Source organism: Mustela nigripes, chromosome 9 (assembly GCF_022355385.1).
Source record: "Mustela nigripes isolate SB6536 chromosome 9, MUSNIG.SB6536, whole genome shotgun sequence".
NCBI classification, from domain to species: Eukaryota; Metazoa; Chordata; class Mammalia; order Carnivora; family Mustelidae; genus Mustela; species Mustela nigripes.
In genome coordinates this window covers 23,263,473-23,278,501 of record NC_081565.1, presented here as the reverse complement: position 1 = coordinate 23,278,501, position 15,029 = coordinate 23,263,473, and the positions used below count along the sequence as shown (strand labels likewise).

Genomic DNA, 15,029 nt, shown 5'->3' with positions numbered 1-15,029 from the left:
GCCCCGCATCGGGCTCTCTGCTTAGCTGGGAGCCTGCTCCCCTGTCCTCTCTCTCTGCCTGCCTCTCTGCCTGCTTGTGATAAATAAAATAAATAAATAAACAAATAAAATAAATAATAAATAAATAAAATAAATAAAATTAAATAAATAAATAAAATCTTAAAAAAAACCAACCAAAACCAATTTCAAGACATGAGTCATTTTTTTCCCTAGGGTCTCCCCACTCACACATTTCAACCTGGTCTTCCTTGCTGACCAGAATTAATAACAGTAACATGGGCAGTGTTTCTTCTACCTTCCAAACAACTAAGTAATCAGGCAGGAAGGCCAAGAAATCAACAGATGTTCTGCTTTTAATGAAATGCCAATATCTGGATGGCCAAGAAATCCCCCATCCACACTGTGCTAGCTGAAAGTCTCTCCTAGGAAAACAGAGCAAGTATTCTCTATCTGAAGTTCTCCAGCACCACGTCTCGATCGCTCACCGCACGTATGCACACTGCCTGGACTCAAAGTTACTCTGTTATCTGTTCATGACACCTGGCTTAACTCCACAGCAGGGCTCCTGAGGCAGGACCAGCTTCTAGGTAGCCCGCACAGCACACAAGCTCTCTAAACACTCTAGACGAGCCTGGTCGGGGCCAACTGGCTCCTGTTTTGCTTTTAGCCTGGGTGGGGACAAGTCCATGTTCCTAATCAAAGCGAAAGCATCAGGGAGATATCGACGAATATCCCGGCAGAGCTTCCCAGCAAATGGACTTTGGATGGGTTACGGCTCAAATGGTTTTATCTGCTTACCCCAGTGTGCTATACAAATATGTCATTTTCTACTTGTGCCAAGGACAAGAAGAAGTTTCCACTAGTCCATATCCTGTCCATCAGCCTGAACTGTGGCTCTCCAATTAGGGCTCTTAGCAGAATCTCCTCAATTACCATGTTTTTACAGCAGATGGTGTCAGCCAGAATCAGACTTCCTGGCTGAACACTGGTGCATTAATCACGCTCTCTAAATACTCACAGAGGAAAAAACTCAAAAGCTAACATTTTTGGTTGCCCAGCCCTGTGCTGTCTATTAACATATTCAATCTTCTAACAAACGTTTGAAGAAGGGACAGTTATTATTATCCGTATTTTGCAGGTAAGGAAATGGTAACAGAGAGGATACTTAACTTTCTCAAAGTCACACAGCTAGTAAATGGCAGAGCTAGGATCTGAACTCAGGCAACCTGACTCGAGAGCCCAGTGCTCTCTTTAGCGCTGAGAGACTGCCTTGCCAGTGGATAAAAGGAGCATAACAATGACATTAAAAGAACACTGGCAGGCACTTAGCTTTGATTTTGTTAGGGCTTAGCTATGTGACCTCAGGTAACCTATTTCACTTATCTGGGCCCCAGACACTGCATTTTTGGCCAAACAGTCATTATGTATTTATATGCCAGGAACTACGGCTCAATGAAATAATTTGATTTGTGCCATGTCCGACCGAGAGATGAGAGAAGGTGCATTTACTCATCATGGTTTCCAGGATACTTGTCACTTACATCAATTTTAATTTAGTAGAGACTGAACAGAGTGGGTCATTAGACAAACATATTGCTACAAGTTCTTATTACATTCAGTGCAAGCAAGCGCACTATTTGGCCGTAAGAAGAGAGTATATTTGAAAGACTGCATCTTTTTCATAATGGGTTTGAGAAGAAAATTGTTATCAACATCTCAGAAATGGGACACATTAGGAATGTTAGGTCTGTTTAAATAGGGATCATTTCTTATAGTAACTTAGTGGTTTTATTTATTTATTTTTTTAAGTGACTAGAGAGAAAAGATGAACCGACCTCATTTTCCTCTTGTCCAAAAAGGTCAAATTATACATATACATATATATATATGGCATGGTTTAGATTCCTTTATACAAACTAATGGACAGATGGGAATTTTCTCAATTTGTATTTCTTTCAAGCCATCTTCTAAGCAATCAACCTGGAACTAATTCTAGTGTTAGCTCAGGTGCTGTCTGAGTCTGTAAGATTGGTAGCTGTTGTTTTGACTAGTTTATTAACTGCCTACAGCCAAAGGCAGCGTCGTCTTCAACATCAATTCCCGGTGCCTATGATGGTACTTGGCACAGCGTAGAAACACAGTAAATATTTGCTGAATAAATGCTGTAGTGCATTAAAGTTTAATTCTCCTTAGGTAATTTATCAAGTGTCTATTCATAAAAGCTTCACGTTGGTCAGGAGCTCCTCGGTGTCCCTAACACTAAACAGCCTCTGTAAAACTGTAGAACATTCCACATCTTAAGGAGCGATGAGAGGCTCTTCATGTCTCCTGGTGGCTGCATCTGTCCTGTGAGAGAGAGAGTAGTGGGGTATGTGTCCCCATCTTTGAATCTGGAACTTTCCTTCGGTGAAAGTGGTATCAAATGGTTTTACCAAAATGCTGTAGTGGGTAGGCAGACCTTGATAGATTTTTTGCTAAAAATCCATTTTAACCTAACGTGATTCCTACTAAGTTTATAATGTCTTTCTGATTATTTGAGGCATGGAGAAGCTGTGAGAAGGGCTTTAGAAAAACTTTGTGGAGAAATCTAGGATTTTAACAATTCCGGATCAATTTCAGGATCTGAGCCCAAGGAATAAATATTTCATGAGTGCATTTTTGCACAGAGGCTCATGACTAAGAGTTTATTCAATCTCTTTCCTGCCTTAAAAAAAAAATACTGACACAAATATAGTTGTTTTCTCTTAAAGCATTCACTTGTAATAAATCTAACAGTGCCTTCCCTTCTCGGTTTCCTAGGGACTATTTTTTGGGGGGGGGCTCTCATTTTTGCATTCTGGGGTCCACTTTTTGCTTTCAATGAAGATTTTCTTTGATCAGGTGGGTAGTGACATTAACAGACTTAACAGACTTACCCCTCACCACTTCTTTAAGTGCATCCCCAAACAGTATCATCTGGGAGGCCTCATGGAGCAGCAAGACAAAAAAAAAAAAAAAAAAAAAAATCATTGCCACAAACACGCAGCTACGAGCTGTGCAGGATAACGTCTAAGGAGCCCGTCTTTGCACCATGAAAGAGCCATGGCCGGCTTGGGCATGAGCTGAGTGTTATTTTTTCCACTTGGCAGACAGCATCCAACTCATCAGAATGAATGAAATTAAACTATTATTCATTCCAGAATGAAGTTCACGCTAGATGAAGAAAATGCACGCTCTGTTAAGGGCAGGTTTTTAGACGTTCTAATTGCACAAGACAGCAGCGGGAGCGGGAGCGGGAGCGGAACACTGGGTATGTGTTCCTGAGGTGATACAGAGGAGGATTCATCTATTTCGGTTTTTGTGTTTTAAAATCTCCCCAAGTGATCCCTTCTCCGTTCCACAATTCTTGTAGGTTTTCAGAAGCTTCTCCTCTAAACATCCTTGGTTAGTCTCTGAAGCTATACACTGGACCTAATATTAAGGGCCCGTTTAATTGCCTTGTATATAGATACAGCCTCCATTATTCAGCTGCGGGATGAAGCTGGCTTAGCCGTTAGCATAGCAACAGCTCTTGCTTTTCAGGTTTCTGCTGCAGAAAGTGGCTGTTGAAGCCATTCACAATTCAGGAGGGGATGATTAGGTAGGTTCTGTGGTCTTCTTACAACACGAGCCTACAGGGATGTTCCTCTAATTATTCTCACCCTGCTTAGCGGACTGCCCGCCACTACAGCAGTTGGGGTGTTTTAAATTCTGCAGCCTTTCCAGCAATAAAACCGCTGGCAAGTCTTGGGATACAGTGGGATTTTAGACCTGCTCAATTAGGACTTTAATTGTGACTGCAAGTAATCCCTTGCTTCCGCGGCCAATGCATCAGGGAAATTCACAAAGTCTGAGTGAGTATTTAAGAAGTTGGAGTGGAGGGGCGCCCGGGTGGCTCAGTGGGTTAAAGCCTCTGCCTTTGGCTCAGGTCATGATCCCAGGGTCCTGGGATAGAGCCCCGCATCAGGCTCTCTGCTCAGCAGGGAGCCTGTTTCTTCCCCTCCCCTCTCTGCCTGCCTGTCTGCCTACTTGTGAACTCTGTCAAATAAATAAAAATAAAAATATTTAAAAAAAAAAAAAAAAGAAGTTGGAGTGGAAAGTTCTCCACAAACTCCTCAACAAGAACGGAAAGATGGGTGTTAGAAATCAAGTCCTTTACCCTGGCTATTTTCATGCTGTCCGGATTCTTTCTTCTGATCTCCAGGGCACTGTATCATGCTGATTGTTATCTGAGTTTCTGGAAATCTGCTTTCAAAAAATGTCTGGTAAATATCAACTCTTTCCATCCTTCCCTTGCTCTGCTATTAAAAAGGCTATGATGACACGATTAATTTTACTTCATCAGTCTGGTCTTTAATAAAGAGCATGGCGTAAGAGCAGAGCTTCCAGATGGTTCAGGGGAAACATTTAACAAATGGCATTCAACAAGATGAAAAGGTAGGCAACCTTGCTTCTAGAGAAATACAATTAAAATGGACATACTGATTTTTACCCATCAACGGTTTAAAAGAACTAGTTAAGGCTATGCGCTTGCTCCCTGTGGAATGGGAGGCCTGTCAAATCGCTGGTGAGCCGGGAGGCCTGGGGGAGATACATGTAATCAAGTAGAATATCTTTAGAGTGAAACTTCCTTAGGCAGTGTCCAAATTAAATATGCAGGTACCTCTTTAGCCAGCGCCCCTGTTCCCAGGGAGCTTCTCTACAGATGGATTTACTCAGGTGCATAAACGGAACGTACAATGACAGCAGAAAAACTGTAATTTTAGAGATTTGGGGCAGCCTAAAGGACCGTCATGTATGACTGGTTAAATACGCATACTTGTTTATACGTGGAATAGCTCCTGGATTGGCACAACGAAACACTAACAATGTTTGCCTCTGGGGAGAACTGCGGACCTAGGGAATAAGGTGGAGAGGAAAAGTAACTTTTAGGAATTTTCTTCTGAAAAAAAATTTTTTTTTTAAAGATTTATTTATTTGTCAGAGAGAGAGCGAGCGAGAGCGAGCACAGGCAGACAGAGTGGAAGGCAGAGTCAGAGGGAGAAGCAGGCTCCCTGCGGAGCAAGGAGCCCGACGTGGGACTCGATCCCAGGACGCCGGGATCATGACCTGAGCCGAAGGCAGCTGCTCAACCAACTGAGCCACCCAGGCGTCCCTCTTCTGAATTTTTAACCACCATATTACCTACTAAAATAAGTGAAAAAGCACAGCAGTTCCCTTTATTACTGACTTTCTACTTAGCCTCCTAATTGTTAAACGTCTCCTCTGCTTTGTGGAAGATGAAGTCCTAAGCTAGACAAGTTGGGAAGAGAGCGGATGCTGTTTCAATTCTCCCAACTTCTCGATCTCCACTGTACCCGCAGAATGAATTCTCAGTGGTCTCACCAGTTCCTTCTTTCGCCAGTTTTGCCGTCAGCAGATGGGAAAGGACTGTCCACATGCCGCCTGGATAGTTACTTCCTAGTATTCTCAGACAGAAATATCATCTTTCTTTCTTTTTATTCTGTCTCAAAAGATCCCCACGGTGTTTCTGCTCTTGGCTTGTTCGAGTTTCAGAGATGTGTCTTGTGTATTGTGCTAACCCTCCTCTAACTGATCTTCCTCCTGGAGCCAAGCACCTCTTTCCATTGCTAAACTTAGACCATACATCCCAAGCCAGCAGCCTTTAACACAGATCATTCCTTGGGGGAGACTGAATTTCTTTGACCCGTCTCTCACCACATGGACTGCTAAGGCCTTAAATCTCAAAACCACCAAAAACTGCTGCCAGCCACCACCAAACATGGTGCAAAACACCTTCCATGGATAATATCCCAATTCTGTTTGGGGACACCAAAAAGGAGGCACAGAGAAGAAACCCGACAAAGGTCCCATGGCTGGGAAGTGGCAAAGCTGGGATTCAGAGCGTGGAGGACACCAGAGCATTCACACATCACCTCGCGGGAAAACTGCAGGGCTCCTGCCCCCAACGAAATCACCACTCCACACCGGGCCTGCAGTCTGTCTCTCATCAGTGGGCAGCATCCTGCCATTTTGCTTCTGCTTCTTCCCCATGATGGGTTCGAATCTCAGCATGGGTCCCTACGCTGGTGTGTCCAGGCCACCTTCTTCACCAATGGATCTAGTTCTCTAGACCCTTGCTTCCAGTGGGAGAGCAGAACAATGACAGATTCAGTTTGACAGACTTGGGAGAAGGAACTCAGGGCGAAATTAAAGCCATATAAAGAAACCCTAGAATTTTCACGTTCTTCTACCTCACTGTGAACCTAAGCAAGTGCAAAACTATGCTGAGTAGCCATCTCTAGCTCCTTCTTATGATGTATCTGTTTACTTTTTGATAGCATGGCTACTTAAAAAAAAAAGGAACTGGCATCTAAATGAGTTCAAATTGAACCATAAGATGAAAGCAAACCAGATAGGAAGCTGTGCTCTTCTAAGGGGAGGTCCTACACTTGTCCATCACGGACTCACATGGAGACTTCAGATGAAGTTTCCTTAGGTCTCACCATCCACCACTTAAATAGAGCCTAGCACTTTCTATTTTTAGTAAGCTGTCCAAGCAATTCTTTGGCTCCCTAATTCTGGGGAAGTTGGCCAATTTGCAGAATTATTTAAGATTTCTTTTGCAGAGGCTCAGCTGAATGTCAATTTCACATTAGTTTCACCTTTTAGATACTCCTGGGGCCTCTTAAAAATGTGCTACTTTTCATGTGCAAAGGGACGCTTAATAGCAGTTTGTGTTTCCCTCTCTTTGCCCCATTATGCCTTGCCTGGCATTTGCTGGTTGCCTCCTGGAGGGAAACAGCAGAGGCAAATCATCCTTAAGCCTATTTAAGGTATTTACCTGGTCCTTTTGGAAGATTCAGTCTAGTCAGGGAATTGACTTAGAGCTGAGTTTGGGAAATATTGATCCAAAGGATCAATATGGCTGCTCAGGGAGTTTTTTGATGAGCTCAGATCTTAAAGGACTAGTTAAAAGCTGGAAAGTCAAGGGCAACAAAAAGGATCTATTATTAGTTGTGTTCAGACCAGGACCCAGGAGGCTAGAGTCACTGATCTGGAAGGATGGTGCCATATTAACAGGCAAGGAGAAAAAAAAAAAGCAGTACTCCCATACTGTCCTTATTCCTTCATCTCTGCTGTTAAGGAGAACCCTTTCCAGTGGAAATGGTAGACCAAGAAATGAAACAGGCAAGTGGGTTTTGAAGGCCAAGATAATCACCGGGCACGATTTCAAGTCTTTCAGTCCACATGAATTACATCAATCTGACCATCCTGTCAGCTCACTGTTCAATATTCTGAGTGAGTCACGGAAAAATAAAAGAGATGATCCAAGACTGGTAAATACCCGAATTTCAAAAATGCAAAAAGTTAATTCCATTAATTATGGAGTCTCAAGCTTAACGGTGCAGGCAGTTAATAACTCCAGAAGAAATGACTGGTTCAGGAGCTCTGGGGACAGACGCAGTGGATTGCCTCCAGCAGAGTGGTTCACTAAGAAGAAAATAATGTTCAATCTCTGCTCCTTTGGAAAGGGGTTATTGAGCAAATGCAGGTTCTAGATTGCAGGAGGAGTCATGGTAAGGTGTTAGGGGTTAAGAGACCCCTGGGAAGGGAACAGGGTCACTAGACCACTGGTGTGTAGAGACATGGATGTTGATGGTGGGGAGTGGCTTTCTAGTTAGTAACCAGATCTCAGGGTAGTGAACTCCTCAACATAATCTAGTACTAGTCTCATGGATACAGAGAAATCAACAGGGTCCCAGATGGTGAGATGGTCATTGGTGAGAAGCGTCAAACCCAGGGGCCGAGAACATGGGCTGGGAGTCAGACCTGCACGTGTGACAATGGGCAAGCTTCTCGCTCAACCCGAAGCCCGAGCTTCCAAATGTGAGCAAAGAGGACACTGTGCATCACACAGAGTGGCCCGGAAGATCAAGTGAAGTGACCGGCACAGTGCTGGGCGCATACATCTAGCTGACAGTCCCTGCATGTTCCTGAGGATCCCTGTCAACCTACCAGGGTTTCCAGTGCATCTCCAGCATCATCTGCCCCGTAGCAACCACACGTGTCATGATGCCAGTGCTTCGGAAGAGAACACCGCAGACACACTGGGTCATATTCCAATGACGAAGCTGAAGCCAGAGCACAGCTGATGGTCAGCATCCTACCCAAATGCGACGCCCTGGGCTAGGTACAGCTGTTCAGATACCTTTGGACCAGCTCAGAGATGACATGCTGACTGTTATCTAGCTAGACAGTTTTTTTTTCTTTTAAGATTTTATTTATTCGTTGGACACAGAGAGAGAGCACAAGCAGGGGGAGCTGCAGAGGGAGACGGAGAAGCAGATTCCCCACTGTGCAGGGAGCCTGATGCAGGGCTCGATCCCAGGACCCTGAGAGCATGACCCAAGCCAAAGGCTGATGCTTAACCAACTGAGACACCCAAGCGCCCCTGGTTAGACATTTCTGTTCGAATGAATGTGGAATAATTCATTTGCTGAACAGACATTCATTGAGCACCTGCCATCTATCAGGCACCGGGGAACAGGCAAACATGGGACAAAAGCTCACACTTAAAGAATGTACAGTCTCCAGGATGATGAACAAAAGAGGCATTTTTAATGTAAAGTAGTGAATGCAACAATGATATAGCAGGGCTGAGGGGCAGGCATAGAGCAGAACACAGAAACTAATCCACTCTGCAGAGGTGGGGTGGTAGGAGTCCTGGGGAGAAGACGTGTCTGAGCAGAGGCATCTAAGGGGTGAGCAGGAGTTGGGCAAGGGAGATGGGAGTGAGAGTGTTCTCAGCAGAAGGGACAGTATTTGCAAAGCACAGATGGGAGCAACAGCATGCCAGGGACGACCAGAAGCTTGGTGGTGTAGAAATTTAAACAGGAGGGTAAGAAATGGAGCAAAATGAGCTAGAGCAATAGAATGGAAGCAGATAGCAAAGGAATTCCATACAGAAGGCCTCGAGCCTCACCCTACGGTGCTGGAGAACTCTGGCAGAGGCCCATCATTGGAATGACTGTGAGGACAAGAAGCTTGGCAGGATCCTGGAGTCAAGGAGACCAGGAAGAGCAGCTCTGATGCACAGAGAAGATGCTGCTGCAAAGTCAGAGTGGGACATATCAGAAGCTGAGCTGCCCTGGGGACTGCCTGGATATGGGTGGCAAAGGGGCAAGAAAAGAGCCATGGATGGAGGACGTATACGTTCTTCTTGCGGGTAGAGGAGAATCAGTTAGTATCTTCTTCTTTCTCCAGTAAAAGATGATGAATTTGACTCTGACATGAGTTTGACGTGTATACGGGTTGAAATGTCAGTGTTAAAAAACTCATAGATAGGAGTAATCTGGGTTAGCAATAATGACTCCGGAGTCCACAGCCATACAATGGTGCCAGCAGGAGACGCAGGATCGACTGCGATGGCGAGAAAGGCAGTGGGCAGAGGAAGGACCCCTGGAAAACACCAACACTTAACAGGAAGACAGAACAATGAGGCCGTTACAAAGACCGAGGAAAAAGCCAAAGAGCTAGAAAACCAGAGAGCGCAGCAACCAAGGGCGTAGAGTCTCAAGAAGCCACGAGTGACTGATCACTACTGCCAAATGTAGTAGGGAAAGGCCCGCTAAGCTGAGGGATGAAAAGTGTACATGCCATTTAGCTAGGAGGTCATCAGTAAGCATCCCGGTTCAACTTCTTGGTTGTAGACAACTGAATCCACTCAAGTTGTTTTAAGCAGAAAGGCATTTATTAGAGGGTCTCCGTGTATACACAATTTCCGGGGGGCCATAGACACACGTTTGGGTGTCTTTCCACCAGGAGTAGCAGCGGCAGCCAGGACAAACACGCACCGTCATCACAGGACGGTAATAGGGGAAACCCACTCCGCCACCACTTTGCTCGGCTCAGCGCCTGTGACCGGCGTCTAGAACCTTCACCACAGATGCACCACATGAAGAAATGCTTCAACCACTGTGCCTACCAGAGCCACCCCTTCCGAGAGCAGCTTCACTCTGAGATGAACTCGCTCCACGTCACCTAACTGAACGCTCACATTCAAGCTTCCAAAAGCTCCCTGTCCCGTCATCTACAACGTCCGCAAAGGATACTTCCGTGCAACATAAAATGAAGATGGAGTCCAAAAAAGCAAGAATAATCTTTATTCCTTGGAAACACATTTGTAAAAATGTATCAGTAAGATTAAAGGATTCGGAACACATTTATTTGTAGGCAGCACAAACACTGAGGATCAAAACATCTGCTAAGACAGAACAGACCTGTGAACAGGTATCTTTGGGAGAGTTTGTAGGTGACTGGCTGTACTGTGCAGGGCACGTAGCTGAGTCCCTCCCTCTGTACACATTTTTTGTGGTAACCGAGAATAGACCCAGATTTTAGCAATAAGGTATCTCAGAGATGTCAATACATTTTTTAAAAAGGCTTAAAACGGGCCAAATTACAATTACACATAAGGAAATGTCGTTTAAGAATTGTTTTCACAAATATGCTGGTGGGAAAGATCTCAGGTCTATTCAGAGAAAAAAAAAATGTTTGACTTTGTGGCTTAAAAAGAGGGGCAATAAATATTTTGGTACAAGTTCTTCCCGCAAAGAAAACACATTGATCAGCTGGATCTACAAAGTGACAGCGCAACATCCCCATCCTTTGAGAGGACGTTTTGGCACAACGCCATTAGAATCCTATACACTCAAATTTGAGCCATAAATAGATCTTGGATTGCGTGTTGCTTTTTAAAAGACTGAAGTCCAGGGTAAAAACCGAGCCTCAAGTTCTATAAATTCTGACAGTGTGTATTCATAATTATGTCTTCTGAAATCACACAAGCTAGCAGCACCAATCAATAATTTAAAAAATTATTCTCGTACTAGAGCAGCAAGTTCTATCAAAACGGACGCTACGCAATTTGTGATTCGTAAAACTGCTAGGATTCAAAGTGGCGAACCTGCTTTAAATAGGAAATTCAGAGCCTCCCCATATGCACGTCCCACCTAACCCAGTAACACGCTTCATTCAGCTTCTGAAAGGGTAAAGCCTCTGTTAGAGAAGGGAATTCTGCAGTTTTCCTCTGAGAAATTCCATTGGAATGTCAGATCCTCAGACCGAAAATACTAACTTTGCATAGATCACAGAATTGTAGAGGAGCTTGGTGATCATTGAGTCCAACCCACTCTTTCCGGAGGGGGCAAAAGAGGCCAACAGAAGAGCAGGGCTTGTCTGCCCTCTCACAGTGGCCGGGGCTGGGCCCCAGCGGCCTCCTGGTCACCTCAGGACTGTGCGGTGCTCTCCACAGAGCTATCTTCCCATATTCTTCTGGTGTTATTCGGTCCCGTTCATTAAATAACAAAGAAATATCAAGTACAGAGCAATACGATACACACAGACCTTTAATCCAATTTTAAAATCAGAATATTAAAGTGATTCCTGAGCCTTTAACTACCTTCATTTTATTGAGAATGCAGTCAACAGTTGGGACTAGTTGTTAGGACAGTTAGGACTAGTGATTGTGGCTGTTTGCAAATATTTACACGGACGCCGGGAATATCTCTCAGAACATTTCCACAAGGACACTTGTGCAAACGCATCTATGTGATGCCAAGACACTTTTCATGGGGTGTAAGGACACTATGATGGTGAAGGGAGGGGAGATGCTTCAGTCTCTCAAAGTGCAGTCATGAGTTTATCTCGATACACCATACTTTGCATTCCTCCTAAGTTCTTCTGGTTCTGGTCGTGGACATAATCGAAATGGCTGCCACCTCCACTGGCCGATGTTTCCCAGTGCGGCGGCCTGTCATCCTGAAAGCATGGCCTGTTTTGTTGGCAGGGTGAATGATTTGCGGGAGGGATGGAAGAAAATGCAGAAATGTGAGTGAAATAACACACGCATGAGGGAGGTGGGCAGGAGAAACCATGAGCCGTGTTAATGGGGATGGCTTACGAATGGACACGAATGGATTTTCTAAGGTATTTTTAAAATTCAGAAAACACAGGATGTTACCTATCAACATCCAAGTCAAGAGAAGTCCGTTCCACGGCCATACCATCATTTCTCAAAAGGCACCCTGGTGAGCAAGTCAGTCTGGGGAAAGTTAGGTGACAAGGTGTCCTTGACCAGGCACCTCTCAGGGCTGTGAGCACATTGCTAAGGGGAGCTGTGGGCCCAGGAACTCTCTTTTCCTGGGGTAAGTATGTCAGGCTTCTCGAACTCCAGAGAGCCTGATAAGACACGGAGTGCTGGGCACTACCCCCAGACACTGATCCAGCAGGGCCGGGGTGGGGCAAAGAGTGAGCATCAGCAAGCTCGCAGGAGAGGCCAGTACCGCCTGGAGAGGACCTGGTCATGGCCTCCCACAGAATCCCCACTGCCAACTGCTGGGCAAGGTCATGCCTCAGAAGGAAACGAATGTGGTAAAATAGGTACTAAAAAGTCTAAAATTCTCTAAAAATAAGGTTAATAAAAATAGCATTTCTAGAAATCTCTTCTGTTTTCTTATGTCTGGGAAAAGAAACTGTCTTTAGCAATACAGAAACATTGAGAGTTATTACTCCACCGGGCTGACTAGCTTTAAAAAGTTACCCGAGTATCGAGTGTTGTCGATAAAATTGCACTGTGGTCCTCCTCCAAGGTCTCCCAAAGTGGCAAGAACCATCAAGAACTAATGGCTCTCCTTTGCCGTGCTCCACATGGATTTATTTTCATCCCTCCATTCTCTTCATACCTTCTCAAGCAGTGAGGCTAGCAACCTCACCCAGCAGTAACTTTATGCAAACTGAATTCACCAACGGAAAGAGCTTCACACATAAACACCAATTAAGACTGATCTAAAATTCAAATCTGAAAAGGAACGTTTGCCTTTACAAAGCTGGCATCAAAACACTCTCCAGCCTAATGAAAAACCCAGCAAGGCAGGTGCCAGTTTCCTTGGAAAGGATTGTGATGTAGGTTAGGGCAGAGGTAAGCAAACAGCCCGCAGGCTAGATCCCACTGGCCGCCTGTTTTTGTAAATAAGTTTTATCGGAATGCAGCCATGCCCATTCACTTTTGGGTTGTCTCTGGCTGCTTTCGAGCTACAAGGCAGAGGTGAGTGGTTGTGACAGAGACAACAAAACTGAAAATACGGGTTATCTGGCTCAGAACTAAGTTTGCGGACCCTTGGGTTTAGAAAAAAGATCTGTCACGAAACAAAAACAAAAACAAAACAAAAACACTCAAACAACCCCTCCACCTACCCCACCCCTGAAAAATATTCTCTTCAAAAAACCCTCAACAAAAATCCCCAAGCTTGACTCACATTTTTAGTAATGGAATTCTTGGGACAGCAAAATGTTACTTAGAAATTTTAAATAACATTTCTAACACAAAACCAAACCAAAAATATCTGAGGTTAGAATGCCTTAAAAAAAAAACAACAAAAAAACCCACAAACAAACAAACAAAAAAAAGAAAAACAAAAAACCACCAAAAAAACAAAACCCGATTCGTTTTTATTTCAAAAAGCGCAACTGGTAAATCCACACTCATTACTGGCTTCCTTTGCTTGGCAAATTATTAATCTCTGTCTTGACACAGCAACTCTTAACAGCTGTTTCTAATGCAGACTTTCGATTCATAAGTAGGGAGGATGCGAGTTTTTTGAGACAAAGGGAGAACTTTCGAGAAAGCACAGCTCTGTGAGCACTTACCTTACATTTGGAGAGTGAGGATGCCACCGAGGCTGGCTGGGGTGGATAGTGGGATGGTACTGAGGCTAGAAATGAAATACCAAACTCGATTATTCGATGACCTTTTGATTTCAATGGCCTTCATTTACTTTCTCTTTTACTGGCATCCAGCTGAGGGGGCCCAGGGCTGTGAATGGAAAGGCTCAGGAAACCCTGGCTAGGAGGTGGCTTCCCAGGATGATCACATTTCCCCCGAAACAAAGGATGGGGGGCTGGGGAAGGCATCTGCCCGGAAAGGGTCCCTTAGAGCGTCCAGGACAGGCACTATCCATGTCCCTCAAGGGAACAGATGGAAGACACCCAAGATGTGGGGAGAATGGTAAGTGCAGAGACAATTTCTGTCATTGCCGAGAATGACAACAACCATGCGTAACAGTGACATCTGCAAACGCAAGAGAACTGGACGGGGACACCAAGGCAACAGGACTATGGCCGGTCACTTTCTGCCTTGTGTAAGCAGCAAGAATAACTTTTTATTTATTTATTTTTAAAAGACTTTTATCTATTTATCTGACAGAGATCACAAGAAGGCAGAGAGGCAGGCAGAGAGAGAGAGAGAGAGGGGGAAGCAGGCTCCCCGGCGAGCAGAGAGCGATGCAGGGCTCGATCCCAGGACCCCGGGACCATGACCCGAGCCAAAGGCAGAGGCTTAACCCACCGAGCCACCCAGGCGCCCAAGAATAACTTTTTAAAATACAATCCAAAACCCAGTACCAACCCTCACCCCTCACCCGGTCGCCACAGCAAACTCCAAACCACCCAAAGCACTTATTATCCTGAAAAAATGGAAGGGAGGGAGGGAAGGAATTCGTCCACTCTAAGATGGGAAAATAGATCCAGACTGGTGACTCACAAAGGGACAGAGGTGAAGACAAGGCGGCCTGGCTGGGCAGCGGGGCGGTCTGTCCACCTCCGGCCTGTAGAAGGCGGCGGCCCCACGCACGGCCGGAAGCCACGGGGACTTTTCAAGGCTAGACTTTCCGTGGGCCACATTAGACCCTCCTGACTTTTAAGTTACTGTTGTCTTGCCACCATTATTCTTCAAATTATTTCTTCCCTTCTTCTCCTTCCCGTGCTGTTTTGGTTAGTAAGCACAAATCTGTTCTGTACTGTGAAAAGTTCTCAGTAATTCTGTTCATTTTGTTTTCAGAAACCAAACCACCCAAAGCACTTATTATCCCTGCCTAATTCTGCCTTCTAGTGGCCTTTCTCCTTCAAAGGCATTGGTCAATGAGTGAAGGGGGCAGACAGCCCCCCAAAAA

The 15,029-nt window shown here is 44.9% G+C and overlaps 1 protein-coding gene across 6 annotated transcripts in view; it reads right to left on the bottom strand.

The window, feature by feature from the left end:
- Positions 1 to 15,029, bottom strand: part of EPB41L4B (erythrocyte membrane protein band 4.1 like 4B) — a 123,650-nt gene that overhangs the window by 40,873 nt on the left and 67,748 nt on the right. For 5 of the 6 annotated variants that reach the window (XM_059411113.1, XM_059411116.1, XM_059411114.1 and 2 more), the window contains exon 15: positions 13,729 to 13,793. In XM_059411113.1, coding sequence (XP_059267096.1) covers positions 13,729 to 13,793 — 65 coding nt within the window. Of the gene's footprint in view, positions 1 to 10,161; positions 11,855 to 13,728; positions 13,794 to 15,029 lie in introns of those variants that run through there. The other variant, XM_059411118.1, reaches the window with a different exon arrangement.